Genomic DNA, 16,773 nt, shown 5'->3' with positions numbered 1-16,773 from the left:
TAATAATAATAATAATAATATTATTATTATTATTATTACTACTAGTACTAGTTACCTTTAAACAATAATATTGAATTTAATTAGGTATAAAGTTTGAGGAATATGTTATAATAACTCAAATTATTAAGTAAGTTATCTTAATCCCATCTCGTGCCCTAGATCACCCGAACTGAGCAGCAAGGCTCGGTCGAGCTTTTATATCACACACCAAAGCTGATTCCAAACATCTACAGTCGCGAGAGCCCTCCTCTCCATCCTTCCTGCTCACAAATGACTTAGATTGAGAGCTTGGTCTCCCGCACGAACTCAACCCTTCTCGTCTTCCTCTTCCTCTACACAACAACCATGTCGATTCCTCCTTCAAGCTTGATAGAGTCGTCATTGCTAGAAATCAACCCCGCCTCTCTTCTACTTCTTTGTCAGTTCGTTCGTCAGGATCGAGTGTGCAGGAACTCCCGCACTCGCGACCTCTATATGATACTGACGTCACTTCTTTCTTGCCCTCGAATCGTCTTCCTCTCCTTTGCTCGTCGCCGAATCCACGGGCAAGTCGATTTATAAAAGCAAAATCTCCTCAAAAACTTTTGACCTCTCGGTTCCTCTTGTTGTGCTCGACTGCCCCAATTCTTCACTTCGTTTTCCTCGCTTCTTCATTTCCTCTTCCGTCTGTTTGCCTTCTCTTCTTCAATTCTTCCTTTCCTCTACCTTGCCCTAAAACGATTCATCACATATATATATATATGTTGATTTTGGAAGTGCCATCCACGTTTGTTTTAAATAAGTACAAAAAAAGAAGGTTCGGTCCTACCCAACCAAAATCGCCTATTCGCCTCACTCGGTTAGCCGCTACGCTATCTCGCTCCACCAACTCCCGAGACCCGCCGAAAACAGAGAGAGAGAGAGAGAGAGAGTGGCGGAGAGCGAATCAGGCGCTTCCCTGCGAGCAAAATTCCATTTTCTTTGTTTCATCGTTTCAGATTCCTAGAAAAGGGCCGCAAGATTCCATTTTTATCCTTCATCGAGAGTACCCAGTTCCAGCCATACCCTGATGGAACTGAAATCCCCTGAACTTCCTCTTCCCTTTCTAACTAATTACAGCAATGAACTTTCAATCACCGACCTCGATCCTCTCAGAGTGTCGCATGATCTCTAATCCATCTCTGCCGCAACAAAATGGCATCTACTGCCTTCAGTCGGAGCGTTTGTACTCGCCCCGGCTATCGCTCCATCAGCATCAGCAGCTCTAGAGTCTCCACTTCCGCCCATCGAAAATGGTTCGTACCTGGATACTTCTTTAACGCTGTCGTCCTCTCCTTCTTCCTCATTTCCCTTGCGCTCGTGCTGTGTTGCATTCTTTACTTGTACTGGTTCCGATACCTCTCTCGCGGCGGGAATGCCGGCGAGGTATCAGCGTTCACCGGTATGACCGACGTCTGCGATGTCTTCGAGGGGAATTGGGTGCCGTCCGATTCATACCCATTGTACAATAGCTCAATCTGCCCTTTTGCAGAACGAGGCTTCAATTGCTTGGCCAATGGGAGGAAGGATACAGACTATCTGCGGTGGAGGTGGAGGCCTCGGCTCTGCGAAGTTCCCAGATTTGATGCGTTTGAGATTCTGGAGAGGCTTCGTGGTAAGCGTATAGTATTTGTGGGAGATTCCATGAGCAGGACGCAGTGGGAATCTCTCATTTGTATGCTGATGACAGGAGTAGAGGATTTACAGAGTGTTTATGAGATCAATGGGAATGAAATCTCGAAGACTATTCAGTTTCTGGGGGTTCGGTTCAGATCTTATAACTTCACTGTGGAGTTCTTTCGTTCAGTTTTTCTTGTGCAGCAGGGCCCTCCTCCTAGATTGGCGCCTAAGAGGGTTAAAATGACGCTGAAGCTTGATAAAATGGATAATATAAATCGAAGATGGGTTGATTCTGATATTTTGATCTTTAATTCTGGACATTGGTGGACGCCAACTAAATTGTTTGATGTGTAAGTTCTATATTCAGTCGAATCTCTTCGTTTTTGGGTCCTCTTTCCCAGTTTGGCATGTGAAGATAAGCTTTTTAGGAGATTTGTCTTTTAATGCTATATAAATGGTAATTTTTTTATCTGAAAATTGCAGTTTTTTTTTTTCCTGATTAGTGGAGGATAATGAATGCTTGTTGCCGTAAATTTTTGATAAATCTCTCGTTTTGTTGTTTGAATAATTCATAAGTTATATCACATATTTTAGAACTTATGCATACATGCTTGTAATTTTAAGTTGATGACTTTGAGGAACATGAGGGTGATATTCTTTTTGCAGTTGGAACCTATTTTGGGATATTCAGAAAAAAAAAAGAAATCTTTTTTTTTTTTTCAGGTTAGATATCTAGGGTAACTTATTTCCATGGTGGAAAATGAATTAAAAAAGCAATTATATCTATGTGTGCTCATAAATAAATTGCTAATCAATTGAAATCTGAGATTGTGGATGAGTAAATTAACGATGAACGTTCCTTGTTATATTGCATAAAATCCATCCAATGTTCCTGTTGAATAGGACTAATTTTTTGTTACTTTTGTTTGCAAATAGAAAATGTTTAATGGGCATGATCGGAGCTCAGTGATTGAAAGCTTATTCGTAAGGCTCTGAGTAGGAACCGCTGTTGAGAACTTGCATTGGTTGCACTCTTCTTTGTAGTTCTTAAGATTTCTTAATATTTTGAAGTTTAATATATTTGAATGTAATGATTAGAAAGTTGTATAAATCTACATGTTGCATGGATTGTTTAGTCTAGGAGGCTTGAAGTCCAACAAAAGCTTGAAAATTTTCATGCATTTAATGTTTGTGTTCATGGGTATAAAAGAAGTGGAAGCTTGGAGTGAGCAGGAATTCAAGATAAATTCTAACTCCTTCAGCCAAAAGAAGTTTAGTAAGGATTTTTTATGAGAAATTTTTAATCCCAGGTGAGGGTTTTTTTTGACTAAAGTGATAAATAATTGAAATAAGAAAGAATATATTATTGCCATCTTTTCTAGTTTCTTAGAATTAATATTTGAATCTCCATGACCATTACTTGTACTAGGTTTTATTTACTTTTTATCTTTATTGATTCTAAGAAATTATTCCTCTCCATGAAGAAAATGATAATTTGGAATTCTTATTATAGAAGCCCACCTTGTTCCTATACGAAAAGTAATTCTATCCCAATTTTTCTCAAGTCTTCAGACAATTAAGTTGGATAAAATTTTTTTCGCCCCATGCCTCTCGCATGCGAAATGAGCAAGTTGGATACAAATTTGGTCCTTGAAATATACAATCCCTTAGAATCTAGGGTTAAATAAGAGAGTTATATGGTAATAGAGATCTCTCATTTTGGATCATATTGGTATTAGAGTTTGTATTTCTGATGCATTGGTTGTGAGGTTTAAAATAATAAAAATAATAAAAAAAAAATTGAAAGCTTATTAAGGCAAATAAACATTTCACTATACAAGAAGAGACCTCCATTACTTATTAAGGAGGTTTTGAAAGTAGACTATGAAACTTTGAAAGTAACCATGAACACATAGACTACTGGCACCCCTTTTCATTTAGTGAATGCTTTTGCAAGCACTCATGTATGCATGGGGTTAACACCAACATCTATTAATTCTACTCTTTATCCATAACAAACATGCCAAAAATTGGCTTGAATTATGAATAATCACCCAAAAATATCATATTCGGTTGTGTTGCTTGAATCATGGCCCAAAAAGTATGAACCGATATCTAGGCACAATGGAGCAAGCTTAAATCCAATCCACTCAGTAAAACTTAGGTAAAATATTGAAGAATCTTATTAGTATAACCTTAAAGCAAGTTTCTCATTAGCAAGATCAACTTGAAAGACACTCTCCAAGAATCTTCTACAGAAGTTTCACATCCATGGTGTTAACTCCTAATATCTTAATTCACAAATTGAACTAAATCTTGAAATTGATATCTTGGAGTAATTATGGGTTGCAAATGTCAAGTCCAAACCGTAGATTAAAATAATTTAAAACCTACAAAATAATTTGTCTAGGAAGGATATTTTTGGATTGTCCAATCAATGGCACAAAGATTTGCGCTTTTACAATTATCATGCACCAAAGTTATGCTGAACCAATTGCTCTTCTGATTCTTGGTCAAAAATCACTTAATAATATGTGAAGGCTTTCAATCAGCATCATAAAAGCAACTACATAACTTAAGATGATTTCTATTCTCTAATGGTCTAGCTTAGCTGGAACCCAACACTACCTTAAAGACCTCTTGTGGCTTTAGTCAAATTGTTGGCTACATTAGTTGGCTATTCATCATTCTCAAAGATAGAATGGTTTACCATAGAACTCATAAGCAATGTGTTTTATTTCTTAAATCTTTGATTGATTTGATTGGACAAAAAACTATCTCTGTCATGAGCATCTTCGTTCAAACTAATCTTAGAAACTAAGTGTTTCCTTTATCTGCAATTCATCTCCAAAAAAATACCAAACTATGCTTCACACTAACATCTATAAAAGCCAACAGATAATTTGTTTGTACGAAGGCCATCACAATTTTCTGAATTCCCTTAGGAAGGACGAGGCATAACCTTCTATTTCATATGTTTATGCTTCATTTTACCAATTTGAGCATTGGACTACTTCCAATGGAAGAATTCCTTAGGGCAGACTCACATTTTCTCCAATTGTATGTGTGCAGGAAGTGGGTGATTAATGTGAGTGGCATGCCTTAGCAATCTGTACTAAGTTATAACCCTTTTTAGCAGCTTGCATTGGACTTTTGGTTTGCTGTTTGAATATGCCCCATTTTGATATTAGAGCCTCTTGGGTAAAATGATTTCGATAAAAAGGACAATTTTCTTAGAATGATTTGGGAGGATTCCCATCACATTTTAAAAGATCTCCAAGACCCCCACACTTCATGATGAAACCATTAGTCCAAGAATTTATGGTCAATTAATACTTTTTAACATAAATTAAGATTTTGTTGTATATTTTGCTAAGAAGAATTTCAAATGGGGGAGATCAGACCAAACAATGCCCGAAGTTAGGGTGAATTAATGACTAGTGCATGACAAGGGAGTTATTCAAATCACTTGTTTACATCTAGATGCTATTTATCTAATCCTAAAATTTAAGAATTAGTTTCTAAACTTTAAAAGGGAGGTGGTTAATTTTTTAGGAAAAAGCTTCTAAATTTAGGGTTAATTTCTAAAATTTTGGGAGATTAGTTGCTCTTTTTTTAGAATTTTGTTTTTTTTTAATTATAGAGAGTTAGATTCATGATTAAGTTCTAAAACATAGGGTTTGTTACTTTATTTTAAGAATATAGCTATTTCAAAGAATATTTATGTTGTTATATTAGATTTAATTTTGAGGTCCCCTTATACTTAGATTTATAAATAGGGACGTAGGAATCTATTTTATAAGCTAATTAAATAAAATTAACTTTTTAATATAAAGCCTCCAAATTTTTTCATACTTTCCTTTCTCTCTATTTTTTTTATCTTCTCCATCCGGTCAATATAACTGAACTTTACGACTATAGTTGCAAGTTCTTAACCCTTCTTCTAGCCATTGGTTTTTCAGGATTCTATACTGCTCCTAGTTCTATCTTTCTCTGATTATTGGATTTCACAAATAGAGAAGAAATTTTACTCCTATCCATTCTCCTCCATGTGCTTAAGGCTATAATCGAATTGAGTTGAGCCGAGTATATCATAGTTTGGACTTGGCTTTGTACAATTATAAGTTTTGTTCATGTTCGGCTTGAGCTTCGGCTTGAGCTTGTGTCGAGCTTTCACATATTGTTCAAGCTCGACTTATTTAAAATTTTCAATGTTTGAATTTGATTTGTTTTTGATAAGTGAACGAGTAGTTAAACGGGCCAATAAACGAGCTAAAAATTTGAACAAGTATTTAGATTTTCATGTAAAAAATATAATAAATAATTTTACAAATAAAAATAAATAAATAATTGAATAAATCATATAAATAAAAGAATTAACCCACATGCTGTCATCTAGTATTTATAATAGATATATTCTTATAAGAATGAATTCTTAGATACATAAAAAATATTGAAACAAGAGTAAAAAAAATTAATTGAACTAGTATCACAAAGTAACTCATAATGTGAAACCAATTATCAGTTATAGAAATAATTGAAAAAAAATCAAAGATAAACAGATCAAACATAATAGAAAAGAACGAACAAAGGTGATACTCATTTTCAAAATCTATCCTGTTAAATTTTAAATAGTTAACAATTAATAATAAAATAAATATATAAGTAAGAATTAATCTTAAAATATTATTGATATAATAATATATTACTATTAAATTTATAATTAAATAATTTATAACTAATCAAATTTTATTTAAAAAATACATCATATATGATACTGGCTATATTTAAGTTTAATATTGAGTATTTAATAAGTTACTTGTTGTACAATAAACGAGTTTGTTGGTGAACATAAATGAACAAGTTCGACTATGTTCATGTTTAGTTCATTTAAGAACCGAGTTTTATTAAATTATTCAAGCTTATCTTTTTATAAATTTAAACGAACATATTCAAGTCTTAATCAAGTCGAGTTTGAATTATTCATCTAGTGCATTGGTTCATTTATAGAGCTACATGTGCTCAAATCATTGCTTATCCTTCTATGGAAAATCATAGAATTATCAAAGTTATTAACAAAGAGGGATTAAAATGAAGAAAAAATGATAGGAGATTTTTTGATAAAAGTCCTAGCTTCACTTTAGTAATGTGCCATTTCATTTTTATGCAATGTTCTAGTATTACTTATCTCAGACAGATTTTTTTGGTTGTGAGCGTAGTCCTATTGCATTGGGCACTCTTTCTTAAGCTCTCGAAGATCTATTTGATAAAATAGTCAAAAGTTTGTGGGTGGTCTTTTGCGATCTTGTTTGTCATGAGTAGTTTGTTTGAGTAGCTTATTGCTCAATCTCAATTTATGGGAACTGAGGGACACATCATTACATACTACCACACAAAATCATTTTCTGAATCCACTTGGAGGTTGGGCACTAATTTTATTATCCTAGAAGGGTTCTGGTTAATTTTTGGTAATAGAGCTGGGCTAGAGGCAATAAAAAAAAAGTATACGCTAGTGGCGTAGAATGGGTACAAATTGAGCATGCATAAACAATACAAGGCTAGAAGATTAAGGAAACTTGTCACCATATAAGTGGAAATAATTCTTCATGAAAGTTAGTTCCAACATATCTGAACTTGAAACTTTATTGGAAAATTTGATGGAGTAAATGGCTTAACTATGATCATCAATAAGTAATGAATGAAGGAGATCATTTCATAAGTTATGCTAACCCTTGATTTATTGAGGATATTGATGATGAATTTTAACATCTTTTAGTTGACAAAGACCAACACCAACCTCTTTTAAGGTGGATGATAAGCTGGCCTTGCTTTTCATTGATTACACGTGGTAAGTTGAAAAGGCAGATAATTGGTTGAAGGTCTCTTAGATTTATTTTTTCTTTCATAATTTGACTCAGGTCTATGTATTATCTTTGTTTGCTCGACTCAAGACGTCTCCTTATGCATTTTGTCACATATGATATGGTCATAATTCGAGAGACATTTGAAAGCTTAGTTCTATCCCATCAAATATAAATAATGATTATTAGACGATAGAAAATGTGACGAAGATATAAGCAATTAGTCTAGAAGTATATTGTATTGTTTAGATAGCTTGCCTTTTCATTTAACATTATAATGCAATTGAAATTATACTCTATTTATTATATTGTAGCAGCATGTTTGAAAGTTACGGCCGTTGAAGAGAGGAATAAAGCTGGTCAAATTGAAAAGTTTTTTTGAAGCCGTGAACAAAAGAACAAGCAGCAATAGAGTGATAAAAGGTCAACGGATAGGCTGTATAGCAAGCACTGTCAGAACAAGGGCCATTTAGAAGTAGTTTATTGGAAACTGTATTTGGATAAAAATGTCACCGTTGAAAGAGGACAAGAGAACTATTGGAATTATTGCCACATCTCAAGGAGAGGACACAGTATTACCACCTATGCTTCAATTAGATTGATTAAGAGGACTCTTGGCATTAACATCACCTACGACATCTATTATAGAAAGAAGAAACTTTACTTTTTGAACAATGATAGGAGAGAAGTCATTATTATTAAGGGGGTCTCCACGGCAGAGTTTTTTATCATAAGACCTGATTCTCGTCTCAGACTGTTATAATCCGCCCTGAATACTAAAAGCATGTACTTTCTGTTCAAGGAAGATTTGGAAAAGGAAGAGGCACCTGAATGATCAAGCAAAGGAAAACTATCTTTTATAGGTGCAAACAAATTTTTTTATAATGCAATTAAAATGTCCAACATCAAATATCAAAACATTTTCATCTAAAACTGTTGCTACGGATAAGTACATCTTTATTCCTCTCTTCAATGACCATTACTTTCAAACATGCCGCTACAATATATTAAATAGAGTATATTTTCAATTGCATTATAATGTTTAATGAAAAGGCAAGCTACCTAAACAATACAATATACTTCTAGACTAATTGCTTGTATCTTCGTCACATTTTCTACCTAAACAATACAATAAAAGTAGGGGGGGTGGGGGGTGTTGGACATGATCTGCGAAAATGATCTAGGAGGATCTCTACCTTATTTTAGAAAGTTTCCAAGGCCTCCCCTACTCCAAAGTGAACTGATTAGCCCAAGGATTTATGAGCAGACAATATTTTCTTAACTTAAACACTAATTTTGGTGCATTAGTTGATGCCAATAAGAGTTTTAGATGGAGATGACAGGTCGAACAAGAAAATTATTTGAATCTCTTGCTTACATGTAGATAACATTTGTTCTTTCTTAGATTTGGGAAGAAATTACTTATTTTTAAGAAAGAGTTCCTAGATTTAGTAAATTTTTTGCTATTTCAATGCAATTTTGTTTCCTTAAATTGTGGAAAGTTAGTTCCATAATTCATGTCTAGATTTTGCGGCTATGCTTTATTTTAGGGTTAAGATATTTTAAAGCATACTTATTATTATTAATTATGGGTTAATTTTAATTCAAATTTAATTATAGGGATTTAGGAATCTATTTTATAGGCTAGTTAAATGAAATAAAATTTGCCAACTTAAAACCTCCAAACCTTTTCCTGCAATCACTATCTATCTCTATTTTCCTCTTTGTTATTTTCCCCCTAGCCATTATAGCCATAAGTCTTCTTGTTGCAGCTGACCTTCAATTTGCCCTGCAACTGCTGCTTCCCTCCTCTAGTTTCTTGCTCCCACAAATAGATAAGAAGTTTGCTGTCCATTCTCACCCACCTACTGATATGAGTGTTGATCATTCGGAAATCAGAGAATTATCAAAGGTACTGGAAGGTGAGAGTAAAATTTAGGAGAATTCTATAAAAAGGGGAAGTAGGAGGATTTTCATTTAAGTCTTAAATTTATTGATATCAGAGTTAATTCAAACCACAATATAAACAATAAATATTATTACTGAGAGCAAATGGACGATTACAACCAACACACTTGTCATCTTGCACTGCATGGCTAAAACCTAGTGGCATGACACTGTGCTCTTTGGTTTATTGCTCGTTTCGGTTCAATTAGGCGTTGCAACGTTATGAGCCTAGAATCGCGGTGCTATCCGAAACATTTTTCTTAATCTTTTGAATCTTTTTTCTATGGTACTTCTTGACAATATAAATTTAATTAGTGCAATAAACATGAAAAATGATCTATTTTTAATATATTATAACTATGATTTTTAATCACTCATCTTACTCGATAGTTGGGCCTAAAACTAATTTGAAATCATGGAGTTTATCTTCAAATAACATGGAAAGTTTGATGGCTCAGTCTAGTGATATTAAATGGTTAATTCATACCTCTTTCTATATGTTGGGATTGAAGTCGACTTTAAAGCAGCTTTGTATGAATGGTTTGTCAATGATTGTGATTTGGTTAGTTTTGTTTAAATTATTGTTAATAATTTTTCATTGAGAAGATTTGGGTCAATCTAGTTGATTCTCCTTATACGTCATGATATTTGGATGGATTTAACGGTTGCAAAGTGCTACAATGAACTTTGCTCAAGAGTACAATTGATTTGTTTTCGAAAGCCAAATAAACTATTTTTTGTAACACCATACAAGTGGAATGAAGTTAATGTTAGTTTATCTTATTTTGAAACCTTATAGAATGAGTGGTGTTGACCTTACATTTAGTGATGAAGACTTGACTCAAAATTTTAGCCTTCATTTATCTACTTCAGACCATTTTTTAGTAACCTCTAGGTGGTCTCCTTGACCTTAGTGAATGGCTAGTCCCAATTCCCTCTTGGATTCAAATGAACCTTAATAGAACCCTAGCTCATTTAAGTTAGTGGTCTAATCAAAATTTTATATTAGGGCTAAGAGAATCTGAAATTTAATTTGTGTCTTGCTAAGTTTAAATTGACTGTTAGTTACCAATTGGAACACTGTTTGGATTCAAAGGCGACAAGTTTAAATGATAAGCCATCTCCCAAAAGCACTTAGTGATCTCATAAGGATCAAAATAGAGTGGGGGAGTGCTTTTCATTCTAGCCTCTGGCATTTCTTCAGCCGATAGGGCTAAATTTTTAGATAGATTTTATCTCCTATCACAAATTGCACATCCCTCCGATGTCCATCAACCTATTTTTTAGAAGTTGTGCTTTCAATAATTGTTCCTTCAATTTTGCTAACATCTTGTCCATCTAATGTAAGTACTGATCTACCAGAGACACCGACGTAGTACTGTGTTCATAATGTTCCAAATAAGGTGGATCGCTGTCATACAAGATTTTAAAAGGAGTGGTATGAAAATCTATATTATACGATGTATTTTACTAATATTTTGCCCATGGTAGTCATTTTGTCCGTTGCTTGTGATAGCGGTATGGGCACATATCAATGGGAGAAACCCTCAATTATAGGGTTATTGCATGCTCTTGTTCCATCTGGGGCGACAATCCACATGAGAACTGAAAAACTTCTGTGAATTGTTGTAGGAGTTAGATCATTGTCAGAATCTCTGCCAACTCTATGTCTTGTTACTTTAATGTTATGCAAATCAATCAAGAATCCCAACCCTACATCCTTTATTTCTTGAACCATGGTCTTGAGAGTCATCAAGCTTTTGCACAAACTATGGTTACCGTGAAGCACCATCTTCTTGTCACTCTCTTAGAATTCCATTTTCAGGAGTTTTCAATTCATTTTAGCCCCCCTAAGAATCTTTATCGCTTGAATACCTTACAGTGTTAAAATCTCCTCTTTACAAACTCCACTGCTCTTATCCATTTGTTTCGTCCCCCTCATGGCTCCAAAAATTCCTGTGTGAACCATCTCAAGCCCCCAATTGTTTCACTATTTGAGTAAAGATGAAGTTGTGGTGACCCTACTATTTACCAACACCACTACTTTCTGCTCTCCGATCTGTTTCTGAAGTTTCATAGTGTGATTTTTTGTTAGCCCCACATCCTAGTTTAATGAGATTTTTGTCATATCAAAGTGATGAGTTCTTTCTCCTTCATCACAACCTCCTCTGTTTCTTCATCCCCTGCCTTCTCCTTGTCATACACAGTGAGAACCTGTAAGCCCGATCATTACAACGGTGTCCTGGGACAAACCTCTCATCACACAGAAAGCGTAATTTGTTGGTTTGCTTCTCCTGAATCTCGATCTCTACAAGACATTTGAATGTTACCCTCACCCTCGATCATGACCCATTATTCTTGTCCCATTGACCTCCCTCTGGAATCCCACTATATATATTTTCTCTTCACTTGTGTTGCTCCTAGTAGTTTATTTCATTGTATTTTTTTTTTCTTCAACTAAATGTGCTAATTTCATCGTTTTCACCAATCTTTTGGTCTCTTAAAGTTTCCTTCTAACACTTTCTGACATCCCTTTTAAACAACTAGATAACATATCAAATTTTTCCCTCCAATCCATGATGTACACTTCTTGGACCACTGCAAAAAAAATTTCTTGTGTAAATCCCCTTCCTCCGTGGTTTTGAAATACTCCGGCAATCAATCCTTGAATTCTTCTCATGTTCTGATTGGTTGACATTGTTTCCTTCATTGATGTAATCTAAAGCCTTCCTTCTAAACACAAGGCCGTTGCAATTAATTTTTCTTCCTCCGTCAGATCCTTAACAACAAAGTATTTCTCTATATGCGATAAACTCAACCATATGCATCCTCTCCTTCAAAGAAGGTCATCTTTTTTTTTTCTTAGGCATGAGCCTCCCTAATTTTTTCTATTGAAGATTGTTCCACCCATGAAGTTGGGGTTGGGTTACCTTCCTCCAATTGTATTGATTTTCTTTCTTCCACATGTTTGGCTTGCCCCGTAACAAGTCACTCATTCCCATAGGATCTTGAAATGCCTTGCACTCGGAAGCCTATCGCAGCCAATGCAACTGATGCAGTTGGCTGCAGCTCTCGGCAAAAGTCCCACGCACCACAGTTTCTTGTTCCAGGTCAAAATCCTTTCAATTGATTTTCTCCAGTTCTGCATTACGTGCTATCTTGTTATGCCTGTTGCTACTCGTTCCGACCATCCGTATGTCTCACTATTCATTTAAGTGTTCTCGCTCGAGGCCATTCCCTATTCCTTTGCTCGATCCAACAGCTCCAAATCTGCCTAGTGCAGCAACGCGGCCCTGGTGTCGCTTGAATTTTTTTGATTGATCTGGCTCGCGCCCACTTCAGACGTCATCACTCAATTTTGTATCAGGCGGCGATAGGTTTGCGTGAAACTCTACAAACTTCTTCAATTCTTCTAAAGCAATGAATCACTCCTTTAAGGACGAGAAACAGTCCTCCATTCCAGATTTGATTTGGCTCACCTCTCTCTAATTTTTCTTCCAAAGCGTCTATTTGGTCGCTATTACCCCCATGATGATTTTCGTTCATGATGATGAAACTCATGTGTATGTCGCGATCCCATTGTTGGCTTTCTAGCTGGCTGGAATCTCAATTGTATTGTGAGGTTTGGTCACGAATGCGACGCATCGATCCTGTTGTTGGCTTCCCAGCTAGCTCAAATCAGGACTGTATTGCAAAGACGATGTTGTGATCCTATCGTTGGCTTCCTAGCTAGCTTGAATGGAAACTGTATTGTGAGGTTCAATCACGAAGGTGACACCGAGCAACGTAGATGAAATTGTCGCTGAGACAGGTAGGATACCATAGTGATTTTAGAATGATATTTGTCCCTCACTTTGATACTAATTTGATTGGAATGAGATAAGTTTCTGCATAAATTAGGGCAAAAATCATAGATTATATTCCATCTTTGCCAAAACAAAGCAATACAATCCCAAATACATAAAATATAAGTCTACAATTTGAGAGGCAGGCGAGTTTCTCTCAAACCCTAACCCTGATACTCATGACAACATTCACATATAACATAACCCTAAACATATTAAGCCCTATTTATACCCTAAAATAATAACTAACAAATGACTAAATTTTCCTTTTAGACTTGTGCCTAGCATAAGTCTTCAAATTATTTGGCGGGCTCGATGTCGACTTAATGGAGCATGAGGCGGATGGTGTGGTAGATGCCTGTCTAACAAGTGACTACTCAATGGCTGCCAAACAAACCTGGAGATTAGAGTTCATTTACAATGAGGCTGATTCATATCCATTCAGTGTATTCCTCTGATTATTTATATGAAGTCACTTTAATCCTATAGTCTATAAAAGTCCTAAAATAGTCTCCAGGGTTTTTAAATTAGGGTTGAAATAGTTTTTCGGTGGGGATTTTTTTCAGCCCATATTAAAGAATATTGGGGATTAAATAGGCACTTTTACAGAATTTGGTACTAAAATAACCCCATACAAAGAGTCAAGGGACTATTTTGGCACTTTTCATGATAAACTACTAAAATCATATTCATCACCTAATGCTCTTATATTTTCTATGACACAAAGAGGAAGCAATTCTTTGGTGTTTCCGTCCTTGAAAATACCAGTCCTCTGACTTTAGATTCATGGGCTTTCTGTCAAATTTCCAAATGTTCTCATTTGTTTACTTTTTATTATACATGTTTTAGTGTTAAAATGCTTATAATAGCTTTTGGTAGTTTTTTGTAGATTGCAGGCAAACGACATATTATAATTTCAGAAAAAAAATCACCCTAAAATCTGATTTATATATCTTCTTCCCATCAACAAATTGTCAAAGGATTAGAAATGCTTGAGAAATTAATGGGTTGTATGATGAAATAGTTTCCTAGAATAAAAAAGCTTATGGATTTGATAGTGCTAGTTCAATCTTTGCTAATGATTAAGTAATGTTATTGACATAGGAGATTCCTGTATAAAAAAAAAAATTCACGGTATTTTAGCTGTTATAGTTCCATGGGATTTCACAATTGTGGGAGACTGACCGAAACAATTCCGTTTTCCTTTCTTATGCTTTCTTTATTATTCTTCATTTCTTTTTAGTTCTTTCCTATATATGTGTTGTATTAGGGTTTGGACTTCAGTTTTGACTCAAATTTCTGTTAGTACAGATACCGACATCAATTTCTCCCTTCAAGGGTTGTATTCTTGAAAGTGTGCATTTGAATTACTATAAAAAAATACAAAACTATACATGTATGCATCTATGTTATACAAAGTGATATCTATTATATATAAGTTCTTTGTCATCTTGTACATGCATCAAAACATCCCCTAAGGGCACGTTTAACACAAAAATGGGCGGCCCTATTATATTTCCGAGGTATATGAAAAAACAAAGCTTGTTTAAAGTTTAGCAAAAAGGCAAAACCCGATGCAATAGATGGTTGTTGTCCCCATATGTCTTGCTTTATAGAATTTTGTAGAAATTGCATGATATTTGTAGTATCTCCCTCAATAATGATCCCTTTGCACTCAAGCATCCATGGTTGGCAAATAATTTGAAGAGATTTAATGGCTTGGAGCTCAACTTCCGCATTGTTCCAATGTGAAAAATACTGTCTCATGGTAAATAGACTGCTACATGTCTCATCCCTAATGATGCAATCGGTGCCGATGATTCCGGAGGGTAGAAGAGCACCATCAACATTTGCCTTGAGCCATTTGGGAGGGGGAGGATGCCTAAAGAGGTAAGAAGGAACCTATCCAGAAAATTGGCTAGCATCCCACTGCTCACAAAATGGGTAGAGCAATGTCGTGGTGAGAGCCTCCAAAATGGGTTTGGGTAGTGCTACAATTGTATCTCTCCAAGTGTTTATCTTTCTATTCTTTCTACATTCTCCCCATATCACTCCCGACTAGCTTCCACTGTTGCGGTCGCCCCTTGCTGTTTTCCCTGCAATGTCCCCAATCCAACCATATGTCCTCGCTGCCACCACCCGGGATAGCTGTCCTCTTTCTATCTTGCAGTTCCCCGCATCCTCCAATGCTTCACTGACATTTGTCCTCGTCGCCTCCCAGAAACATCTTTTTCCTGTTGTTTTCTACCGTCTCAGCCACACAACCAGCCATGCTTCTACTTCAGCTTGTTGCCCTTGTTGCAACTCCCCTCCGCGCTGCCATTCACACCTTTTGCTATCGCCAAACCTTCCAGCCTCACCCACTCTGTACTACCTCGTCGGAGACCAAACCCCTGCTAAGCACCACCACCACCTCGAGATCCCACCTTAGTTTAATTATTTGTCATGTCTGTTGCTATTTTTGATTTTCGAGTATCGTGTTGTTATATTTTTCCTTTAATGTGTGTTGATTTTAACCACTCAGTTCCTTCAAATAATAATATTTGCTTCTCTATTATGGTTTGGGTTAACTCTAGTTTCATTTGGTATCAGAGCTAGCCTAACCTTAGTCCTATCCTAGGGTTTCCTGGCAACCACTATAAATAAAAAATTTTCTTCCTACCATCAAATACCCTTTCCACTTCAACAAATCTCAAACTTAGCCATGTCACCAAGGAGATACATGTCGAACCCTACCTGGGATGAGATATAGTAGAAGATCTGTCACCTTTAGCAGAGACTTGCAAAAATTGATGATGGGACCCAGGGGGAGATTATCCTCGACCGAGATCTGGAGAGTTAAACGGAAGAAAGAGATGAATCTCTTCCATAAGAAGAATTTCAACAAGGAAGAAAGACTAACTATGATGTTTCTATAGGGAGAATCTGAAGTCCATACTCCAGGGTGATGGAAAAGATAAAATTACTAGCTAGTCCAAGATGAAGCGAGAGATGCGGCGGGAGATTCTACTAGCTTACTTTTGTCAGAATGTTTAGACCATAGTTTCAGAAGTAGAGAGACCACATCACAGAGCGACCGCCACATCTTACAAGTATAGTTCAACTTCATGATCTTACAGCCAGATTACACTTGGGGGAACATCCAAGCTGACTCGTTTAAGGAGTCCCTAGTTCATAGTGGAGAACAGAGGACACCAATCTATATTCAAAAATCCATCCCAATCAGAAAATGTTTGAAGTGCCATAGATTTAGACATATTGAAGCAGATTGTACATCCAGGGGGATGACATATATATCATTAAGCAGGGAGTTGTTGAAGAAAGAAGCAATGACACAATGACATAATTGACATTGAAGAAAGTGAGGACATAAAGGAGAAAGATCAGATTCCAACAGATGAGGAAGAAAAGCACGTAGCTTCAATTGAGGGAATAAAGGAGATTTCAACAAGATTTACATTGACAGTCCAAGATGGTCCTAA

General features: G+C 35.7%; 1 protein-coding gene across 1 annotated transcript in view; it reads left to right on the top strand.

The window, feature by feature from the left end:
• The first annotated feature begins 795 nt into the window (after positions 1 to 795).
• Positions 796 to 16,773, top strand: part of LOC110030892 (protein trichome berefringence-like 7) — a 41,117-nt gene continuing 25,139 nt past the window's right edge. The window contains exon 1 of the mRNA XM_020733867.1: positions 796 to 1,988. Within this exon, the coding sequence (XP_020589526.1) occupies positions 1,174 to 1,988 (815 nt within the window). The 5' untranslated portion in view covers positions 796 to 1,173. The remainder of the gene's footprint in view (positions 1,989 to 16,773) is intronic.

This window comes from Phalaenopsis equestris, unplaced genomic scaffold, assembly GCF_001263595.1.
Source record: "Phalaenopsis equestris unplaced genomic scaffold, ASM126359v1 Scaffold000761, whole genome shotgun sequence".
Classification (NCBI taxonomy): Eukaryota; Viridiplantae; Streptophyta; class Magnoliopsida; order Asparagales; family Orchidaceae; genus Phalaenopsis; species Phalaenopsis equestris.
Note: the sequence above shows the minus strand (reverse complement) of the source record. Positions and strands in the feature narration are given on the sequence as shown.